The 21,043-nt window shown below is 25.3% G+C and overlaps 1 protein-coding gene across 3 annotated transcripts in view; it reads left to right on the top strand.

Moving 5' to 3' along the window:
• LOC129609854 (A disintegrin and metalloproteinase with thrombospondin motifs 9-like) overlaps positions 1-21,043 on the top strand; it is a 217,091-nt gene that overhangs the window by 106,057 nt on the left and 89,991 nt on the right. For all 3 annotated transcript variants that reach the window (XM_055521990.1, XM_055521992.1, XM_055521991.1), the window contains exon 5: positions 11,506-11,643. In XM_055521990.1, coding sequence (XP_055377965.1) covers positions 11,506-11,643 — 138 coding nt within the window. The remainder of the gene's footprint in view (positions 1-11,505; positions 11,644-21,043) is intronic.

Genomic DNA, 21,043 nt, shown 5'->3' with positions numbered 1-21,043 from the left:
GTTCTTTCCAAATTTATTTTAAAGTCATATTTATTAGCAAATAATTAGCAATAATTTTAAAATCGCCTACATTTTTTGCTATTTAATTTTATCGACTGAAATATTTATCGTAATTCAAATTCCAAAAATATTTTATCATAAAAGAAAAAATTTTCATTAAACTCTTAAATATCTTAAATACTTCTAATGTTGATTTCTAATATAAGTAGTCCAAAAAAAAATAAATTTTTTCATGTCTGAGTGTATTTAAGTGTGCATTTATAAGCTAATCCGGTATTTGTAAGAAAAACTTGATTAAATCCTATTTAAATTTCGTGCAATTTCAAATGCAATGAAAAAGTTATCGCACATTAAAATTTTATTAATTTCCCATTTAAATTTTATCTTATGATTTTTGCTGAAGAAATTGTTTTAATAATTTTGTGAATGTTAATTAATTTAATGATATTTTCCCTTTCACTTTACTATAAGCTAATAAATTCAATAAGTATACAGTAAATAATTCACATTCAATCACGCTCCAAGTATTTTTATCAGAATATGATAAGGAGTTTCATAATTTTTTTATCGTATCTATCCCATTGGTTTCAATTATCTAACAGGAAAATTAGTTGAAATTATCTAACAGGAAAATTAATTGATGGTGCATGAAATTTTTTAGGACAGTAATTTTTTATTTCATAAGAGTATGACAAAATAATTTTAAATTTGTAGCAATAAGATTACCGAAAAACGTTCCAGTTTAATGCCCAAATTTTAATTAATTGAAACTCTGAAACTAAATCCGGCTTGTCAATCATGCTCTTATAAATATTATTCCAACACCACAATCTTTGTTATAATAGAATAGGAATATCCCAAGAGAATATTCTAAACCATAATTTTGTGTTATACTAAGATATAATTTATTTCCAATTGCACAGCTTCTTCATGTATTCAAAATTTACTTCAAAACTCCAATTCCAAAACTTAAAGTCTTAAAAAAATCAATTTTAATATTTCAACCTCAAAATCCAAAAAAAATTTATATCAAATATTTTTTTGTCACGGAAATTTTTTCAAGCTCCGATATTTTCCTCAAGTCATTTTATACTCGTAATATTCAAGTGATTAATTGACTTCCAGTATAAATGACTTATAATTTCACTCGATAAAGATTAAAAGTTTCAGATATTTTCAAAAATTAAAAACCCAAAATTTGCAATTTCATTTGATAGAACTATTAAAAAGTCATCATTCATTAACGCGGCTTTATACACTATACATTAAAAGAGAAATATTAGTTCATTGTCCTGACAGCTACTGTCATCATAATGAAAATGAATTTTTTCAATTATTATAATTATTTCAATTTATAAAATGTTTTAATAACTTCTGTACTCAAAAGTTTAAAACAATAAGAGAATAAAAATAAAAAATTTTTTGTCTATTCAAACTGAGACAAATGACTAAATCATGATAGGTCATTCCACTCCAACTAGTTTCAATGACATTATGTGTAACTGTAAACTATGTAATGCAAATTTTTATTACCATAATTATGTATGTTTGTATTAAAAAATATGTGCCACTTATTTTATGAACACAAAGATAAATATTTTCAAATGTACATGCATATTATATTCAAATTGGTATTTAAAATTCTCTTGGCCTCCTTCATACTGCATAATTTGGTATCTATATCCTATGTATGTCGGACTTAATATGATTTTTTTCTTTAAATTTTGTTTATGCTTTTTTCTTTTCTCTGAAATTATACCAAATGTGGTGGATTATGAGGACAAATTGAACAAATATAAAGTCTCGTATTAGTTGAATTTTGCTTAAATATGTCAAAAGAAACGACAATTTTATTATTTTTATTAAACAAAAACAAAAGAGAAAAAAGTTTAGTAAAACATGCAGAAGGAAACGATGAAATTTGGAAGTTGTCATAATCAACCATAGGATGTTTTACTTGAAAATTGTTATACTGAAGGAAATAGACGTATTTAAAAGGAAAGTTATGTATTATTTGTAGCCTTTTGCGTGTAAAGGAATGCTACTCGAGCCAACTGACTAATCTAATCAGTTTGAAATAATATTATGGGAATAAGTTTAAGTAAATAACACGTTCAAGTAAAATGTAACTTCATACACCACTTAATATACCTACGTACAAAAGCATATATTCTGTGGCTATAAATTGAAACTGACTAACAATTTTCTAAAAATTTATTACTTTCGTTTTCCTAACTTTCATTGATTCTAATTATTGTAGGCCTACGCCTAAATTCGGTGATTTCGAGAAATTCAATAACTCGATTTGTCAACTTCTGCTGTTTCAACTTATAGCTATAGTTTTTGTGGTCCATGCAGCACTTTTTGTTTATATGATGGTATGATGATGTGTTATGAGTTATAACACAATGTTTATATACCCATTCGGAAACAATATTTTATTTCAAAACTATATGGAGAAAAAAGGATAGAAAAAATACATGAAATGAAAGAAAAATTTAATTTAAATAAGTTGTGATCGTGTATATAGAGGAATGTGTCATTAAATAGGTGCCAGATTGAATATTGTTTTAACATATTGCGAAAAATTACAAAAATTTTGTTTTTTTTTTTTTTCAATTTAAATTTATTATGTTTCTATTAATGGTATTAACAAAATTTTTAAAAAGTGAGGCAAAATATCAATTAATAAATAAACTGAGAATTTTTTTAATGGAGTTTTATCAGGTAGCATGAGTTTATTATTAAATTTAAGGATAAAAGGAAAATACATGAGCACAAAAAAATTTCTAATTTAAGAATAAATAATCAGTGCAAATTTTTAAATGTTAACCAAGTAAGCTAAAAGGCATTTGAGAGTTTTATGATTGAGGGGTACCCCTTTAATTTCTTAGACGGAATCTCTTGGGTACTCTTGGGTACAATTACAATCTTCGACCAGGTTAGCGAGACTAAAATCAAATTGAGACTAAAAATATAAGGAATACCTCAATTTGATCTAATTTAGAATCGCTTTGCGAGCTCAACTTTAAAAATAAACAAAAGACATTTCTACCATTTCGAACCAAAAATTACAAAATCTCTTACTGAAATAACGAAATTTCATTCTATTTGTTCCGATTAAGTTTGATATTCAGCTTAAATTTTAAAAATTCTCCAATTTTCTACATCTGATCCTACTTAGAATCGCGGAAGATATTAACTTCCATTCAATTTTATTTCATACTCAACAAAACTAAAATTTTTTTTGCATTAATAACTTATTTGCTGCACACAGCTGTTCAACAAATTTATTGTCATTATACTCGTAATTATTAATTGATTTATTTTTATAAGCTTTAAATTGTTATTCAAATTTATGATTGTATCTTGTTTACTTGTGCACAAGATATCTTTCAAATCTGTTTTAAAAAAATTATAATAAACAACGCTGTAAGGTTGGTGGATAATAAAACAATTTTATTAATTACACCACGTAATGACAGTAATTTCTAATTATGATGAAAGCCCATAAAACCCAGAATTTCATTATTATTTTATGTCTTTATTTGCGTATTATAATAATTGGAAATCTCTTTGTTCATAATAAGTTTACAATTAGTAATAAATATTAAAATAGCCAGAAAAAGAATTTTATAAAGGAAAATTAAAAAATTTAGTCCAAATCGCTTAATTTATTACTTACGGCTTTTCCCTACAAAATTTATGTATTTGCAAGAGATGCGTTCCCGGTTATTTCTCATTTGATATTTCTTTCAAATTTTAGGCGAAATTATTTAGAAATGTGGTGGAGTCAGCTTTGGTTTTCGATAATCAGTTGTGCTTACTTATTAAAATTGCAAATACATAAACTTATTAAAATTGTATAAGACTTTCCGGGGAGCATTTAAAAGATAAGACAATAGATTAGACTAAGATCATATGCAAAAATGCAGTGGCAGCTTAAATATATTAATTTAATTACAATTTGATTCTCAATTAAATGTTTTTTCTAATATTTAATACCAATCAATGTTTAATATTTTCGTAATTCCATCGGGAATTTTCGGTACACTTCGCTTCGTCGGTTTTGTGCATTGACAGGTGAACAGACAAGTAAAATATTTTTATCTCTTGTTTTTTTACTAATTCAACTCTCAATATTAAAATTTATGTTGTATATTTCGCATTAATATGATCGTATTTAAATTTTAAATTAATATTTTTTTCTTGTAAATTATTTTTTATAGCTATAATAAATTTCTTAATAAATAAAAAAATTATTATTATTTTTATGAAATTTTGGATTGATCTCATAAATTTTCAATAATGCATAAATATAGTTTGTTTTTTAATTTTTATATTACAAAAATTTAATTTAGATTTTTTTCAAAGTTATTAATGTTAGAAGTTTTACGGTAAGTCTTTCGCCAATTAAAATTAAATTAAGAATCCGGTTGTAAGTTCCTCAAAGTTGAGATTTTATTAAAAGTAATGATTGCTCGTAAATAACGGAACATGATAACAATAATTTAAGTAATAAAAGATTCACTCTTTTATAACGTAGCATATAGGGATTTAAACAATTAATTTTTACAAAAATAATTTTTCCAATTTGTACTTTTAGTTTACAAATTCCATTTTTTCAAATAAATGAAAAATATTTTGTCAAATTTTCAATCGTTCACGAAATACCCCCTTTCTATTCAGCAAATTAAGCTCAAAATAAATTTTCTTGTAGTGGATAAGAGTTACAGTGGGTGAGAGTTAATGTTAATAAAATTTTTGGGGTTGCTCAAATAATAATTTTTCAAGCCTTTTACTATCCAAACTAAAATTTTCAGCTAAAATGTCAGCTAACATATGAGCTGAAGGAGAGATCCTTCTGGCCCATTCGGTTCCCTTAATATTTACGAATTTACGATTCATATGAGGTGGCGTAGAAATATCGGAGAGCTCTACAGAAATTTATGGAAAAAATAATCATAATATGGATTTATTACAAAAAATTGTCCAACGAAGTTTTGCGTCCCGAAAAGGGCCATTCAAATAAAGTCAATATAAGAATTAATTTTTTTCTTAAAAATAAATTTTTCGATCCAAAAAAATATAATGCAGAAAAATTTAAAAGAAAATTATGGTTATTATAGAAAAACTAATTTTCAAAAATTGTCTTGTATACCAGTGCTCAAAAGCAAAAAGGGGAAAAACCAGAAGCCGACTCAAACGATTGAAATTTTTTTTATAACATTTGGTTAAATAAATTGCTAATAATAAGTTTAGTGAATTAACCTTTACGATTTGTAATCCAAGAATGAGTTAATTTTGAAAGACTTTTACATTTTTACTGAATATTTAATGGCGCACATGCATATAAACATATTTGAAATATTTACAACATCTACAACAACTTTTACAAAATACTGCAAAAATACAAAATTTATTATAACAATAACTGTCAAGCTGATTAAATTTAATATTACCACTTTTTACCTTATAAACTTTCAATTTGCATTTTTTAGCAATTTAATAAAAATTTATAAGGATTTTTAAGTATAGTATAACAATAAGACACAAATAAAATTTGTAACGTTAAGCAAATTAACAAAAATTTATTGAATATATTTGCTCCCTTTTGTTCTTTTAAATTTAGAATTCCATTGAATATTCGCAATAAAAATTTTAATATAAAAATTTCAATAAATTTTTGATCAGTTTGTAATGTAGCTTTGTACATCAAATTTTCCTCTTAAGTGACATTAATAATATTGGATGATTGTTGCTACTATCAACGATAATTTCTCAATCAAAGAGGAATTAAGTGAAATCTGAATGATATTCGATTACAATAAGTGGCACTAATATGATGCCTCCAAACTCTCATGCTTCTGAAGAAAAAATCCCAAATAAATCCTAAATGAAATGTTCAACATAAGCTTAAAACTAATTTTTGATTAAAAATGGTGGATGGGCAACAACGGTTATCATTGAAAATTCAAAAATTTCAATCTATAATGAAATAAAGTAAATTGTATAAATATTTTTGTATTTAGTAAAAAATTATGCATTACCATTATTGTTTTGTAAAACTCCTTGAGTTCCATATTGCAACAATGTAGTATGTCAACTGAATTCAACTAAGCCTTTGATTTTTGAATTCTCCTTGAACAACATTTGCTGAATTAAGATAGAAAATCGCATTGCTACGTAATAAAATTCAAGGGTTATATAGTACAAAAATTTCATTTCTCAATGTTTGTGTGGTTTATCAGCCAACAGAAAGACAGACAATTATTTTCAAATCGCTAATAATTTTAAATTTCTTCACACTATACATAATTTAAATATCAAATAACAATTTCTTAATATCAAAACAAATTAGAGTAAATTTTTCTCAAAATATATGAGTCGTAATCTATGGATTTATGAAGTCAATTAAAAAATTTTCACAGACATTTTCTTAATATTGCACAAAAAACATGAAAGAAAAAACAACAAAAAAATTTATTAAAGCGGTAAAATATGTCAACTTGGTATATTGTTAAATTATCCACTTTTGGTTGTATGCAATTTGAGAGACAGAGGCGCATTAATATTAAAAATAAGAATAACAAAAAAAATTAAATGTAAACAACACGATTACCTGGTGTGACTTACATGACATTTGTAACTTTTTCTGTTTACTTTCAAAACTTTGTCGTTCATCTGTTTGTTTTATCGTAAATTTCTTAACGTTAGTATTGTCAAATTGATTGTGTCTTGCTCATTTTTATGATCACTTTTAATGCAACAAAAAACAATGCAATCCACTTAAATTTTTCAAATTTGAAAATGTTATTCTAATAAAAATTTTTTTGATTTAGTTTAAAACAAAAAAATTTGATTTTTATAATTTAGGTTTTATTATTAGCATTATAAACGTACATTAAATTCGATAATTTAATTCACAAATGTACCACATTTTAGGCTTAGCAATTCTTTTAAAAAACTGCATATTAGTTTAATTAATTAATTTTTCACTAAAAAAAAATGTTTCACTTATAAAAATAATCATGGTCGAATTTGATTTTGGTGCATAATACCTAATTAAATCTTAATCGCAGCTAACGATAAGTCCAAAATTAAAAGACCAGATTCTTTCTTCAAAAGTGCCTAAATATAAAATAATTGTGATAAAATTTTTATACCGGTAGATAATCAGTATACTAGGTCACAATTAAGAATTCATAAGAAATAAATGCGTTATTTATAGATTCATAAAAACATCCCGTAAAATAAATTGTAAACAGTTTTTCCTGGATAGGGAACAATTTATAGTTGCTTAGAATTTGAACAAAATAAATTTAAATAATTTCCAATTGCATTGCATAAAATTAGGATGAATACGTAAGGGCACCAAAATTTTGAATTTCGAGTAGGAAAGCGTAAATACACTATCGATTTACATTTTTTTGCATCCTGAGAAATAATCAATCAGTTTTCTTAAATTTAATATTAAGTTTGATACCGCAACTAATTGACAAATTTTTCGGAAATTCGGAAGTTCAATAATTATAAAAAGCAAATTTCTTCAAAAGAATATTATTTTTTATGCCTGCAATTAATGGTAAACTATACCTAAAAATAATGAAGATTTTAATTTTTCCTGGTTAATTCTAACGTTTCTATTCTAAGTTTTAATTGAAAATTAAAGCATGCCAATTGACCTAATCTTTAATTTGATTGATGATTACACAAAATTTAATAGAAAAATCAGTTATCAGATTTTAAAACACTCTGTACATTAACTTGCAAAAAAAAAAAATTTCAAGAATTATTTTTTTCTAAATATAGCCATATATGTACATATTCGGCCTCCCGCTGAGCAACAAGTTAATATTAATTATGTTAATTATTAATCAATGTAAAATAATAGCTTTCAACTTAAGATATGTATATATAGCTATACGAATACATATGTACATTGAAATTAAATAATAATTACATTTGACATCTTTACGAACATGAAACTTAATTGTTAAACAAATAATGCTAATTTAGTATAATTAAACACGCACGCTAGCAAATATACCTCAGTTTTTTTTTTTGCTTCTTCTTCCTCAAAATTTTTAATTATGCATTTAATTCAGAAAATTACAAGTGTAATTAATAATCAAATGCAAATATATTCTTTGTGTTTCTTTTAAACAAAGTTTTAATAAGCCGGTGTAACAATTCAGCGCGATCTGAAATATTTAATTTAAGCACATGTTTTTTACAGAAAAAAATTTGAATTGTTAGAAAATTCTTGTAAAAATATAAAATTAATTTCGCATAATTAAAATAAATTTGAACAAAATTTTCGAATGTGATGTATTTTTTTTACAATAATTATTAAATAGGCACAAAAAATTTGCAGAGTTCATCCAAATATCTATGAATTTCTATGATATCAGACTTAAGAATTTTGCGATTGAAATTAATTTTTATACACCATCACAATTATAATGGTAGCCTCAACCCACATTATACAATTAATATATGAAACTAATAATATTTAATAATTATAGGAAATTAATTACTCAACAGGTGTCTCTATAAAATTATTAATCATTTATTACTTATACAAAGTTCTAAAAAACCTACTCGTTCCATTAATTTTATTGTTCTGCTAAAGCCGCTATATAGCTTCTCCTTATAATTTTTTCTTATTAGTTACAAACTTAGTTGCTATTTAGTGGAATAATTAAGTAACACTATTTATCGGAGTTAAATATGTATTATTGAAATAAATATTAAAAGTTGTCAAATCGCATAATTCCTATCTGAATGTAAACTACACAAATATTATTATTCACTTTCAATAATTCTAATAGAGCAATAAAATGAAATCTACAGCTATCTTAACTAATCATGGGTTAAGCTAGAAAAAACAATGCTAATTGCTATATAGAACATTTTAAGGTCATAATGAAAATAAATGTATATGAGTTGTTTTATTATTTATTGAAACATTTATATTAATGCCTCAAATTATTAGGGATATACTCTAAGCTTTTTAACACACAAAAGAAACCCTGCAGAAATGTAATAAACTCTGCTTATTTGTAAATACACTCAAAAAAAACCAATACTAAAATATTTCAAGATGTTTTGTCAAAAATCCAGAAAAATATATTTTTATTCGGAAAAGCTCTGACTTAGAGCCTTACTATGTAATTCGATTTTCATGAAACGTATTTGCAGAAATAGAAAAGTAGTTCTATATACAAAGTGATTGGCACTGCCTTATAATTTTTCCGAATACGATAATCGTATTACATATAGTAAGATCCTTGATTTATAATTTACTTCTAAAATAGTTTACTCTTAGGCGAGTAAACAGAGAACTATTTTTTGCATATTTTCAAAAACTCATTCTATATTATTAAACGTTAAACAAATTTATCATACCTTTCCGAAAATATAATGTGTGTCATGCTATCATTATGACATTTACACAAATGTACAAATTTTCAATACAAACATAAAAATATAAACAATTTATTAAATCATAATTTTATTTAATGACTTTGATAATAAATGAATTTGATTTACGGAAGACTTAAAATGAGATTCACAAAGAAAAAGCGATTTAACAATTTAGCGACAATGTTGTATTTTTTTCTTTCTTTTGACGACGACGACGACAACGATGATTGTATCGGTTTGTTTTTAGTGGTATAAAGCCGAGCCAAGCCCAAAATTTATTTTTTTAATTTTTTTTATTATAATTTAATATTTTCTCTTTATTTTTTTTTAATTTTGAAATATTTGAACGACTAATTCATACCGAAATATTTTTGTTTGTACACTTAATTTTGAACCAAAATTAACTTACTGCATTACATTTTCAATAAAGTTGTTTTAGAGTGTGTAAAACTCAAATTTATTTTAAGAATTATAAAGGAAACAAATATTTTTAGATATCTGAAAACGAAAACTATAGCATTATTTTAAGATGATTTCGATTTGAAGAATGACCATGGCAAGAAATAAAATATTTGCTTTGTTAATGGTTTGAAAACGTCCCGTAAATGAATTTGTAAACGGTTATCATTCTTTTCTGGGCAGGGAACAAATCTATAAATATTTAGAATTTGATTAAACTGAAGTAATTTCAATAATTGCTATCCACTTAAAACTTTAGTCACGCGCTGCAGCCCCATTCCTTCTAATATAAAGTGTTTTCTAAATTACATAGAAGATTTATTACAGTTATTGTAAATATTTTTATTTATTCAAAAAAAGGCCCACAAACATAAAACTCAAGTTGTGGCTTAAAAAAATCGTGAGATTTTCCCAATAAAAACAACATGTAATCTCATTATTATTGAAATAAAAAAAAAAAATTATTCACTCATTTTGATAAATAACATGTTGCCAGATAAGAAAATTTTAGTCAAAATTTGTAATCACTTTTAAGAATTTGTTTTTACAGTTCTACCCGACAAATTTTAACAAAAATTCAAAATAAGTATTTTTCTTTTTTTGGATGAATACAAAATTTCAATCATTTCATCCAAAAAAAAAAAAAAAAAATGGGAAACAACAAAAATAAATCTGCTGTGATCACCACATAACCGACCGCAATGTGTATTTTCTGGTTTAGCCAAAGTATTACATAAGATTATAAAAATGACTTTGAAACACTTCTTTCTAAATTTAAGAAAGTTAGTATGCTTTTCTTTAACATGTCCAGAAAAATGCAAATTTACCTTTTATACAAATTAGTTTGACTTTGAGCCATTCGAATTCCATGATGAATACAAAAATCGCCATATGATTTCAGAATCAAGTGCAGCTCAAATATTGAATTTTAAGAAATTCCATCAACTATTTCCGTAGATTGCTAAAATATATAAGAGCGGCCCCTCGGTTTGAGAATTAAGGTCTTTCCAAAAAACTTATAGGTTCATTGTTTTAAGGCCCCGAATTTAAATATTAAATATCAAGGAAATTGGTTGATTATTTCTCTTTATATGCACAAATATACAAAATCGGCCCGCAGTTCGGTCTACATTCTGAGACCTTATATATTCCAAAAAAAGATCAATTTCTGACATAGCCAAAATAAGCTCATACAAAAAATTACATCAAAATCGGTTCAGTCGAGCTTAACATTCATGCGTGCACCGACAGACAGATGGATAAACAGACCGACATTTCTCCAAAAATGGTTTAGTTACGTTCTTTACTATTGAGTGCGATCCCATCAAAAACTCGACATGCGTAATTTGGTGCCATCCCGTAACCTTCCTTATTGTATGCAATCCGGTCTGTAAAAATTCATCAAAATTCCATCCATCCATTTGTAAAAAAAAAGTTAAAAAGAGGAAAACAAAAATGGAAATGCATGTTTTTTTTCTCTTTTCCATTTTTTTTTTTAATTTATAACCTAAAAATAAAAATATTTTATTTTCCTTTTTTGACATTTAATTCAGCATTTTATTTTCACCTTAACTCAATTTTTTTTATTCACAATTATCTTATTATATCTTATTACAGGTTACTCACGTTTATGAAAATCAAACGAATCGTATACCTGAAAAAGAAGAAGATCGCTATCACCTGGAATGCTATTATAAGGGACGAGTTAAAGATGATGAAAAAAGTGTTGTTGCTGTCTCTTTGTGCAATGGAATGGTAAGCTTTACATTTTTTTTTACCGTTTTCCTTTTTTTTTTGTTTTAATTTTTTGTTAGTTTTTGACAGTGACTTTGACATTTATTTGAATGAAATGGAATTTATCCACCTGCGTGAGATTTATCGAAATGATCTTTCGCATATTAATCATATAAAATACTTACATATACAAAATATGTATTAAGGTATATATGTGCATCAACGTCTACGGAAAACAAAGTATTATTGCATTCCATGATCATATCACCTGATCGGTATCAATTTATTGTGAATTCGTAATGTCTGCTAGGGAGTACAAGACGAGGGGTTACAAATCTAAAATGGGAAATACGTAGGTTTATAAAATTTGAAAACGACGATTTGTTCTCAGAGTGGAATTGCGAGGAGGAATTCCAGTTGAGGAGACTAGTTTCTTTGCCTAATTCATCTTTCTGAAGAACAGTTGCATGAAGAAATATTCTGCTTTTAATTATTTTATTCCGTGAAATAAGGGTCCAAACGGCAACGGCTTAAATGTTACTTTAAACCGAAAATTTAAAAATCAATATGAGTATTAATCATATATTGTGCTGTTGAATCCTAAAATTATGCAAAGTCCAAAAGAAATTACAAAATTTTTTACTATGAGTCAAAAAAAATTTAAAACGTAGAATTGAAAGTTACTTACGTCAAAATCAACCTTTTTTTGATTACAAAGTCATTCCGACATCGAAATTACAGTTACAGAGTAGCGCTACAAAGTGTTCAGCGTCACTGTATTTTAGATTTTAGGTTTAATTTCCGTTTAAATCATTTAAATTCGTATTCGTGGACAATATTGACTAAATCCCTCTGTATACAGGCTATCAGCTTTGATACACGTTATGTATGAATGAATTTCTTTTTTTTTTTTGTTCTGTAATAAACGTAAGGCAAACTGAGTAGATTTATAGAATACTAATTTATTTATTTAAAACACAAAAAAAAATTTGAAATGTGACCTAAATCAGAAAACGGACACGATTATTAGCATTAACAAACAAAAGAATTGACTTGTGGATTTATCATCTATTCTTATCATGCCACTAATGACAGCTTAAGCATATTCTTAAGAAAACCATGAATAAATTCACATTTACAAAGTATATAAAATGTGAATTTATGGACGAGTATGTATAGCTATACTAACATAATCGTATATTGAAGACTATTTAAAACTGTCAAAAAAGTTTCAAAGACAATAATAAGATAAGCCGGAAAGATTTGAAAGATGCCGAATTATTTTGAGAATTTTTTTTTTTCTAAAATGAACGAGATAAGAGAAAACATTAAATTGACTGAATTGACTAATTTATTTTTAAGGATTTGTTATATACAATTATAAAATTCCAAAGAAAATATTAGCAACGTAACTGAACTGCAAAGGTAAACACTTTTTAAATATTTAAAAGTCATTTACTACGAAAAAATCATGATTCAATGTTGTTTTGTAAGATCCAACGCTCAATATAATAATTTGTGAATTGCAGTAAGATTTATCATAATTTTGTTTCAATATTTCTCACATCATATTATCAGTTAGGTGAAAACATGCCCTTAACTAAGTCACTGGAAATTTTATAATAAATCAAATTCTAGGAAAATTTCAAATGTATTATAATATTTTGGGTTATGCCCATTATGGCTGTCTTTACCATATGAAAATATCATTATGTAATTACAAAATTTTTTTATCGAAATACACTTAAAAACTATTCAACTCCAGAGCTGCCAGAGTAGTGTTAAAAATGAGAAGTAAAATGTTTTTATTAAAGAAGAGCTAAATAGCACTAAAATTCATTAATTTTAAGTAAAAATCGCTCATAGGTTAAGTTTTGTTTTATCGTCATAAATTAGAGTCATTTCCTTAATGACTCTTTTGTAGTCTTACCGTTTTTATGCCAAGTATAAAAATTAACATGGAAGGAGGCATATAAAATCATTGGAAAAATTGCCGTCGTTTGAACGTATCCCAAAATCTATTTCAATTCAGCAAAATATAAAATTTAGTACAATAAAATGACATGAATTTTTCAATACCTTCCGTATGGTGCGCATCATAGCATATTGCACCCATTGCGTTTACGACGTGGTATTTTTATTTAATTGTTTTACTTTGAATTTTTACAGAATATTGACAAATGACAATAATTAGACATTTAATAGTTGACTAATAGGTAATAACAATTTATTTGACATTTACAACATTCGATTCGATATCCATGAATAGTTTAAAAAGAAATATAAAATGATTCAATGTTTGGCAACTGTGCACTCATCTCAAGAGTTGATGTAGTAATTTTCCCTAAAAATGCAATATTTTCAGCCATATTTCGAACACTTTGCACCGACTAAACAAATAAATATTAATTCAAACAAAAAAAAAAACCCACGAAATTCAAAAAATGTCGATGTTAATAATTTAAATAAGCCCTATTGAAATGAGGGATCAAATAGAATTAGAAAAGTTAAAGAACTATTAAATTTTTATTCAAAAACAAAAGTAGAATTAGAAACGAATATAAAAAAATGTTTTATTTTTTGTTTTTATTTTTTATATCAAATAATAAGGCGCCAGAATAATTGTTAAAAAATAAAAACAAAAGAAATCCAGATTAAAATTAAAATTCTATTCTTACAGTTGAATAAACTTTTGTTATATACAATTTAGCCCTATTCTCCTATATGTACAATTTTAGATTTATTTGTTTTTCTTTTCTAGACGACCTTTTTTTAGATCATTAAAATCTAATGTCATTTTAAAGGCATGTGACATAATAATCTGCTAATGGGATAAAGATGTCAAATTCAATTTATTTAATAAGTTGACCTTGAGCATTTTATTTGTAAATATATAGGTTTTTGTGACATTTTGGAAAATATTAATGTACCTACATATGTACATACATACATAATTTTTTCTATTTATAGGAGTTGGATTAAAAACGATTGGGATGCCAAGAGAAAAAAATAGTTTTATACGGTAATATTTAAAGAATTTTTAACATAAATCAGAAATCGTCGATTGGAAACCTATAAGATATAAAGCGTGTAAAAATAATTTTGAAAGAAAATGTTGCCGTTGTGCACGTTTCTAATTTTAGATAACAATTAAATTCTTAAATTTTTGTTTATTTGAGCAACTTTTTTCAATTTTAATATACAGGCACTGATTACTGAATCATCTTGTATTGTATGAAGGCATAACTATGAATAGCTCGCAAAAAGTTTAGCGAATTAAATTAAAAAGAAGTTCGATCACATGGTCCGCTCCTTAGTTTCAATATACAAAGTAAACTTAATAACCAAACTAATTTACTTTAGCCACACTACATTTAAATTTTGAACACAATATTGAGTTTTAACATTTGAAAGTCTCCATAGTCTATATGCTAATAACACAAAATTTTAATAAAAATTATTCCAAATTTAATTGCACATTAATAACCATGCTATAATTAAAAAAAAATTCTATTAAAATTTATTTTGAATTTTCGAAAATAAAGTAAATTAGTCATGCTCATTGGAATTTTATATGTATAATAAAAATCAAAGAATAAAATTTTTGCTAAATTAAAGTTTTTCAAGGCAATTTACTGAACTTTATGATTTTATATTCATTAAATTTTTTGCTAAATTTTAAATTGTTTCATATTTTTTCATAATTAATATTAAAAAAAAGCAACAAAGTTTCGATTTTTATTTTACTTAAATTGAATATAATTAAATATTTTGAAGATTTTCATTCAAGTTTATAATGTTTTAATCATTTTAAATATTATGGCATTCCCAAATGCGAAAAAAACTTAAGAAAATACAGTAGTAATTTAATTAGAAAATAAAACAATGAGTAAAAAATTTTAGTGTAGACTCAACTTCGATTCGAATTTGCTCGTAAATAAAGGAGGTTTTGGTTTATGCACGCTGCGCTGAAAATTCTACATTAAAACTAAAATTTCCAAGCCGCTGCGTTAAACAGTACGCAAAAACTTTAGTTAAGTTTTTTTTGTTCACACAGTCTACAATTTCTGAAACTTCTAAATCAGTTGTTCGAAAATAACAGAAATGATATTGTTTATGAAATTGTATAACAATACCTTTCGCCTTCATTGCAAAATAAGGAAATTTTAATAAGATTTGAAAACTTAAAGAAAACTTACTTTAATAACCCTGCGATATCTGAATCTGTCATTTTGAAACTTAAATTTGTTTTTGAATTTTGAATTTAAAAAAAAAAAAGAAATTTCATGAGGCAGCGACAAAATTTATACTAGAGGCTTGCGCTACATTTCTAACATTTCTTTATTGCAGATTGAATTTCCGAACGAACTTTATTGCTGCCAGTAATTTCCGAACGATCTATATTTTCAGTGTATGTAGCGTGAATTTTCGAACGTACTATGCAAGCTAGAACTATTCTTTAACTGAAAAAACGAAACGCCCAAAAATTTATATTGCTGAATAAGTTGATAACTTCTATCAATTCAAAGACAACAAATTTAAATTTTCAACTGTCAAATTGAAATTTTGCAAACTTTATTAAAACTAAACATTCTTCAAGTATACCAAAAGTATATTTTACAATCAACAGTTATTGCATACTTTTCGGATGAGAACAAAAATTAAAAGGACTACGTATTAAATAATCGGGAATTCGACAGTCTTAACGTTTTATTGATAATAAAATTAATAATTTTTTTCTGTCTTTCGTTTTAGTCTTTAATTTTATTAATCCTCTTATTGCCTGTGATAATACTTTAAAAAAAAATATCTAATAGAAAAAAAATAAAATATGAAAATTTAAATGTTTTTTTTTAACTATTTAAAATCTTGAACTAATTTTTGCTAATCCCCAATGGGCCACAACTAATAAATAAACGCTGTATAGTAATATTATGACGCCAACTCTTCTTCTAATTATTCATCATAATAATCCACGAGGCAAATATTGTGAAAAATTCTATTTTTAATTTAATTAATAATTTTACATTTAATATTTTTAAAACTTTATGTTGCTACTTTTATTACTGAGTACATTATTATGTGCAGTTCTGTTGTGGGCGCTAAAAACTGTAGAATAACTACGTATGTTTGTTTGTGATATGTTTCTTAAGATGATGTACTTATGTTCCAGTATGTATACACATAACAGTTTACATACATATAGGCGTGTACTTCTATGTATGTATATAAATATATTTTTTAGTGGACATTTATTTCACTTGAAAATTTATCATGCCAAATTTATTAACTTACTAAGGTCAATTAGTATTTTCGAATATTTTCATTCAATAAATTTTCCGACTTATTTCTCGATCTATATACTCATATAAAATATTGCTATGAATATTTAGACGGATTTTATTATTCTCATACTTTTGAGCAGACTACAACTAAAGCAACTTTAGTTGTAGTCTGCTCAAATTGCGGCATCACATAAGTTCAAAATTTGAAAAATTTATAATTTCAATTTTTCATTTATAAAAAACCTTAATTTTTTATACAACGTAACATTACAGCTTTCTCCAATTTTAGTACAGTTGGCAACCTTGTCAATTGAGTTTTAATTTGATATATGAGTAATCTGGTTTAGATTGAGAAAAATAAAGTACTGCAAATGTTATTTTATACGAAATATTTTTTCTCCAATGACTTTATAAAAAATTGTGTTTTCCGTATATTTGAAAAAATTTTATGGCCCGAAGAATATCATATCGCATAATTTCATTAGTACAGCCCTGTAAGTCAATTTTTAACAATCTTCTGATAAACAATCAAAATCATCGTCTCCATGAAGGCCTAAGCAGCATAAATGAACAGTGAAGATAAAAGTGAAGGTAGAATGTCCTCTTAGACTCAGGACATCCTGTATACTCTTAATTTATTTAACTACATACTGCACGGTTCAGTTTTAATAGCCCCAAGTCATTTTTGATAATCATCGTACTCTCTGGTGAGAGTTCACTATAAAACAAATTTCAAATTTGCAACAAATGAGGTTTTATAAATAAAATTTCATTTAGAATAACAATTCTATCGAGTTCCACAAACTATAAAGATTATTTTAATTGAATTTGAGAAAGATATCAATTTCTACATATTTTGGTAAAAGTTTATGTGTATTATTCTTGTTTTATCTAACCTATTGCCATGCTACATAATATTTTTGTATCAGACTGAAATACGAATATCTAATGCCTACACTCATAAATTCGAAAATAATTTTCCTATGAATTTTTTTTCTATATTCATTCCCCTTTCAATTCAATGGGAATTTTGCCAAAAAAAAAAAAACAAAAACTAAAAAACTTATTTCTGGCCGTAATTTCCAATTCAAAGTCATAACAAGCATACAATAGCGAGCAAAAGAACCGGAAATAATTTTCATATTTTCTTCATATATAAATATTAATAAAATTTTTATTCTTAATATTTTTAGATTAATATTGTATGTATGTATATAAAAATGTCGAAATTTTAAAAATTACTAATGATTATAAAGCGTCTTAATTAAAAAATACTAACCTGTAATTGTGTCAAGTACAAAAGTGAAATACGCAATTTTTATAAAAAATTGCAATCCCGAAAAATATTATTTGTATATTTTACACATAATTTTAATCACATACAAATAAACTTGTATATTTGTCAGTAAAAATATAAACATATGTAATTGGTTGTACAACAAATTGTTTTACTAAAAATTTTATTGCTACTTCATTCAAAATTCGTAAAACAAAAAAAAAAAACAAAAGTTTATAAAATGCAAATTCAGCAAATAAGTTTTTTGTTTCTCAAGTTTGAAGAAGCACTCTTTTTAACACCTTTTTTTCAATTTAGCATATTTCACACAAAAAAAATTGAGTATTGTGCGTGGGGAATTCACAATAATTTTGAATAATTTACAATGTATAGACTTCGAAACAGGTATAACTATTTTGGTTGAGGTGATCAGGGTGCCAAAATTTGTTTCAATTTAACTATATTTTAGTTGGCGTAAACAACCATATTATCTCGAATATTAAGAATATGCAATAAGTGGGTTATAGCTTTAAGGGAAAAGTATAAATCGAACATATATAATACATGTATGTACATATGTATGTGCTTAAAAATTTATTTTACATTACTTCGATATCAAATTATCGTATCTTCGATAGCTGCTATAATTACAAGAAATATAAGCTCTGCAATTGTAAAAATTGACATTAAAATTTTTTATAATGGTCACAAATAATTAATTTTTGTATTATGCAGAATTCAAAGGGTATTATAAATTTGCCTTACATTTTGTAAAGCTAAGTAGTAATAGTCTGAGATATAAGAATAAGTGTGCTTTTGATCAAAGTCAAATTTTAAATCGATTTTAGCATGTCTGTCCGCCTATATGTCTGTCCGTCCGAGCGATAATTCAAAAGCGAATTGGACTAAGTCGCCCAAATTTTCACAAATGGTTTCTGATAGTAAATATCGGAAATCTATTTAAATTATACAGCATACAATATTGAAATATCGCATAAGCAAGTATTTTATAAGGACCCTTATATTTGATAAAACTAGTTGAAATTTCTTAGCTTGCGGTGGTAACCGCCGTACAATTTCAAAAGTAAATGCTGAAATTTTTCATCCATTAATAAGGTTATCACAAAGTTGTTATCGTTTTTCACTAATTTTATGTTTCAGTATTTTGCCACATCTTGCCAATATCTTGCACATTATTCAATCGCAAAATTTTTTTATATTATTCACCTTTGTCTTTTCATACAAATATTTATTTCTTTTGTTCATTTTAGAAAAGTTAATATTTTTCCAGGAAATCTATAGATTTATTAAATTAAATTTTATTTTATTTTAATTTTAGGAAATGAGAAAAGATAATTTCTATACGGTCACTTTATTTTATATAAAATTTTAATAATTGTACAAACAGAAGTAAAACAATTTTTTTTTTGCTTTATCTCTATTTTAAAATTAATTTGTTTTATTTAAAAGCCATACGAATAAGGATTGAAATATTTAATTTTAAATATACAGGAAATTAATAAAAACCCACCTACGTTATTATATATGTATATTAATAAAATTATGAAATCAATGGTGACTATTTTTGATAACGATCGCAATTTTATAATTGAATCATTTAATAAATGAATCGAAATTAATAAAATTATACGCATATTATGACAAATTCAAAATGGAAACACAAACAAAGGCCATACAATAAAAACGCTCAATAAAATTTATGTCTTAATTGGAAAAAACAAAAAAAAAACAGCTACGCCATCAGATCAAGTTATTGAATTTCTAATTCTATAATCATAATTAAAAGTAATAAAATTATATAAAAGCAAAGATTTATGATAAAAATTTAAAAAAAAAATATCAGAAATATTAAGAAAAAACAAGACACAATCCACTCGGAAGAACAGCTTTTCTTTATTGCAATCGATTACAAATGCAATTGTCCGATTTTGAAAACACAGATGACCGTCATTTGAAGGATAAAGAATTGAAATTGTAATAAAATTTTATCGTAATAAAATATAAACGTTCTGCAAAAAAAAAATTCAAAAACTTAATTAAAAATTAAAATGTTTTAAAAAAAAAAAATTTATTGAAAATTTGATAATGAAAATTATTGAAATTAATAATAAAATTAAACAAAAGACGCGGTTTAATTTGCAAGACAATTTTACGAAATTAAAAGTGTTATCGTTTTAAATTAGATGATAAATTTTCATTTTTATGGTGTGCTCATTGTCTTGAATATACTTTAAAATGCAAAATGACATTGCTATAATGTCAGTTCATTAATCTGTTCAGAATAGCTTTGCACCACACCAGAGAGCAACATTAAAATTTTTAAAGTTGGAGTTTTAATTTTATCCAGTTTTAATTAAGGTTCATATCCTCAGAATTATAATGATAGCTTGTTTTGCATTATTTTTTAAAATTTTGTTCAAGTTGGAATTTTTAAAGAAATAATTCAAAATTTTTTGATTTCATTTTTGTATTCACAATTTATTTTTTAGTTTTTACGCCTCGCTTAAGGATGTATAACAATCTAATGGTACAGGACATTAATTACACAAGTTTATACTGATAGATCCATTCCTTTTGTACGTGTTCAAGCTACTCCATTTACAAACTTACTCCAAAGCTGTTAATTATTTTTTTATTAGAAAATAAGTTTTTCGAAAGGATGATGTCTATAAAACTACCTCAGTAAAGACGACTTGATCGGACGTATGAATAGCATAAAACTATAATAAAACACTTTTCTTTTTAAATTTTGTAAAAATGTAAGGAGAGTGAAGTTTTAAATCGAACCCTCATTCTGTTAACTATACTTTGGGCTGATAAAAACCCCGAATTTACAAAT

This window comes from Condylostylus longicornis, unplaced genomic scaffold (genome assembly GCF_029603195.1).
Source record: "Condylostylus longicornis isolate FDR11 unplaced genomic scaffold, ASM2960319v2 ptg000040l, whole genome shotgun sequence".
Taxonomy (NCBI): Eukaryota; Metazoa; Arthropoda; class Insecta; order Diptera; family Dolichopodidae; genus Condylostylus; species Condylostylus longicornis.
Note: the sequence above shows the minus strand (reverse complement) of the source record. Positions and strands in the feature narration are given on the sequence as shown.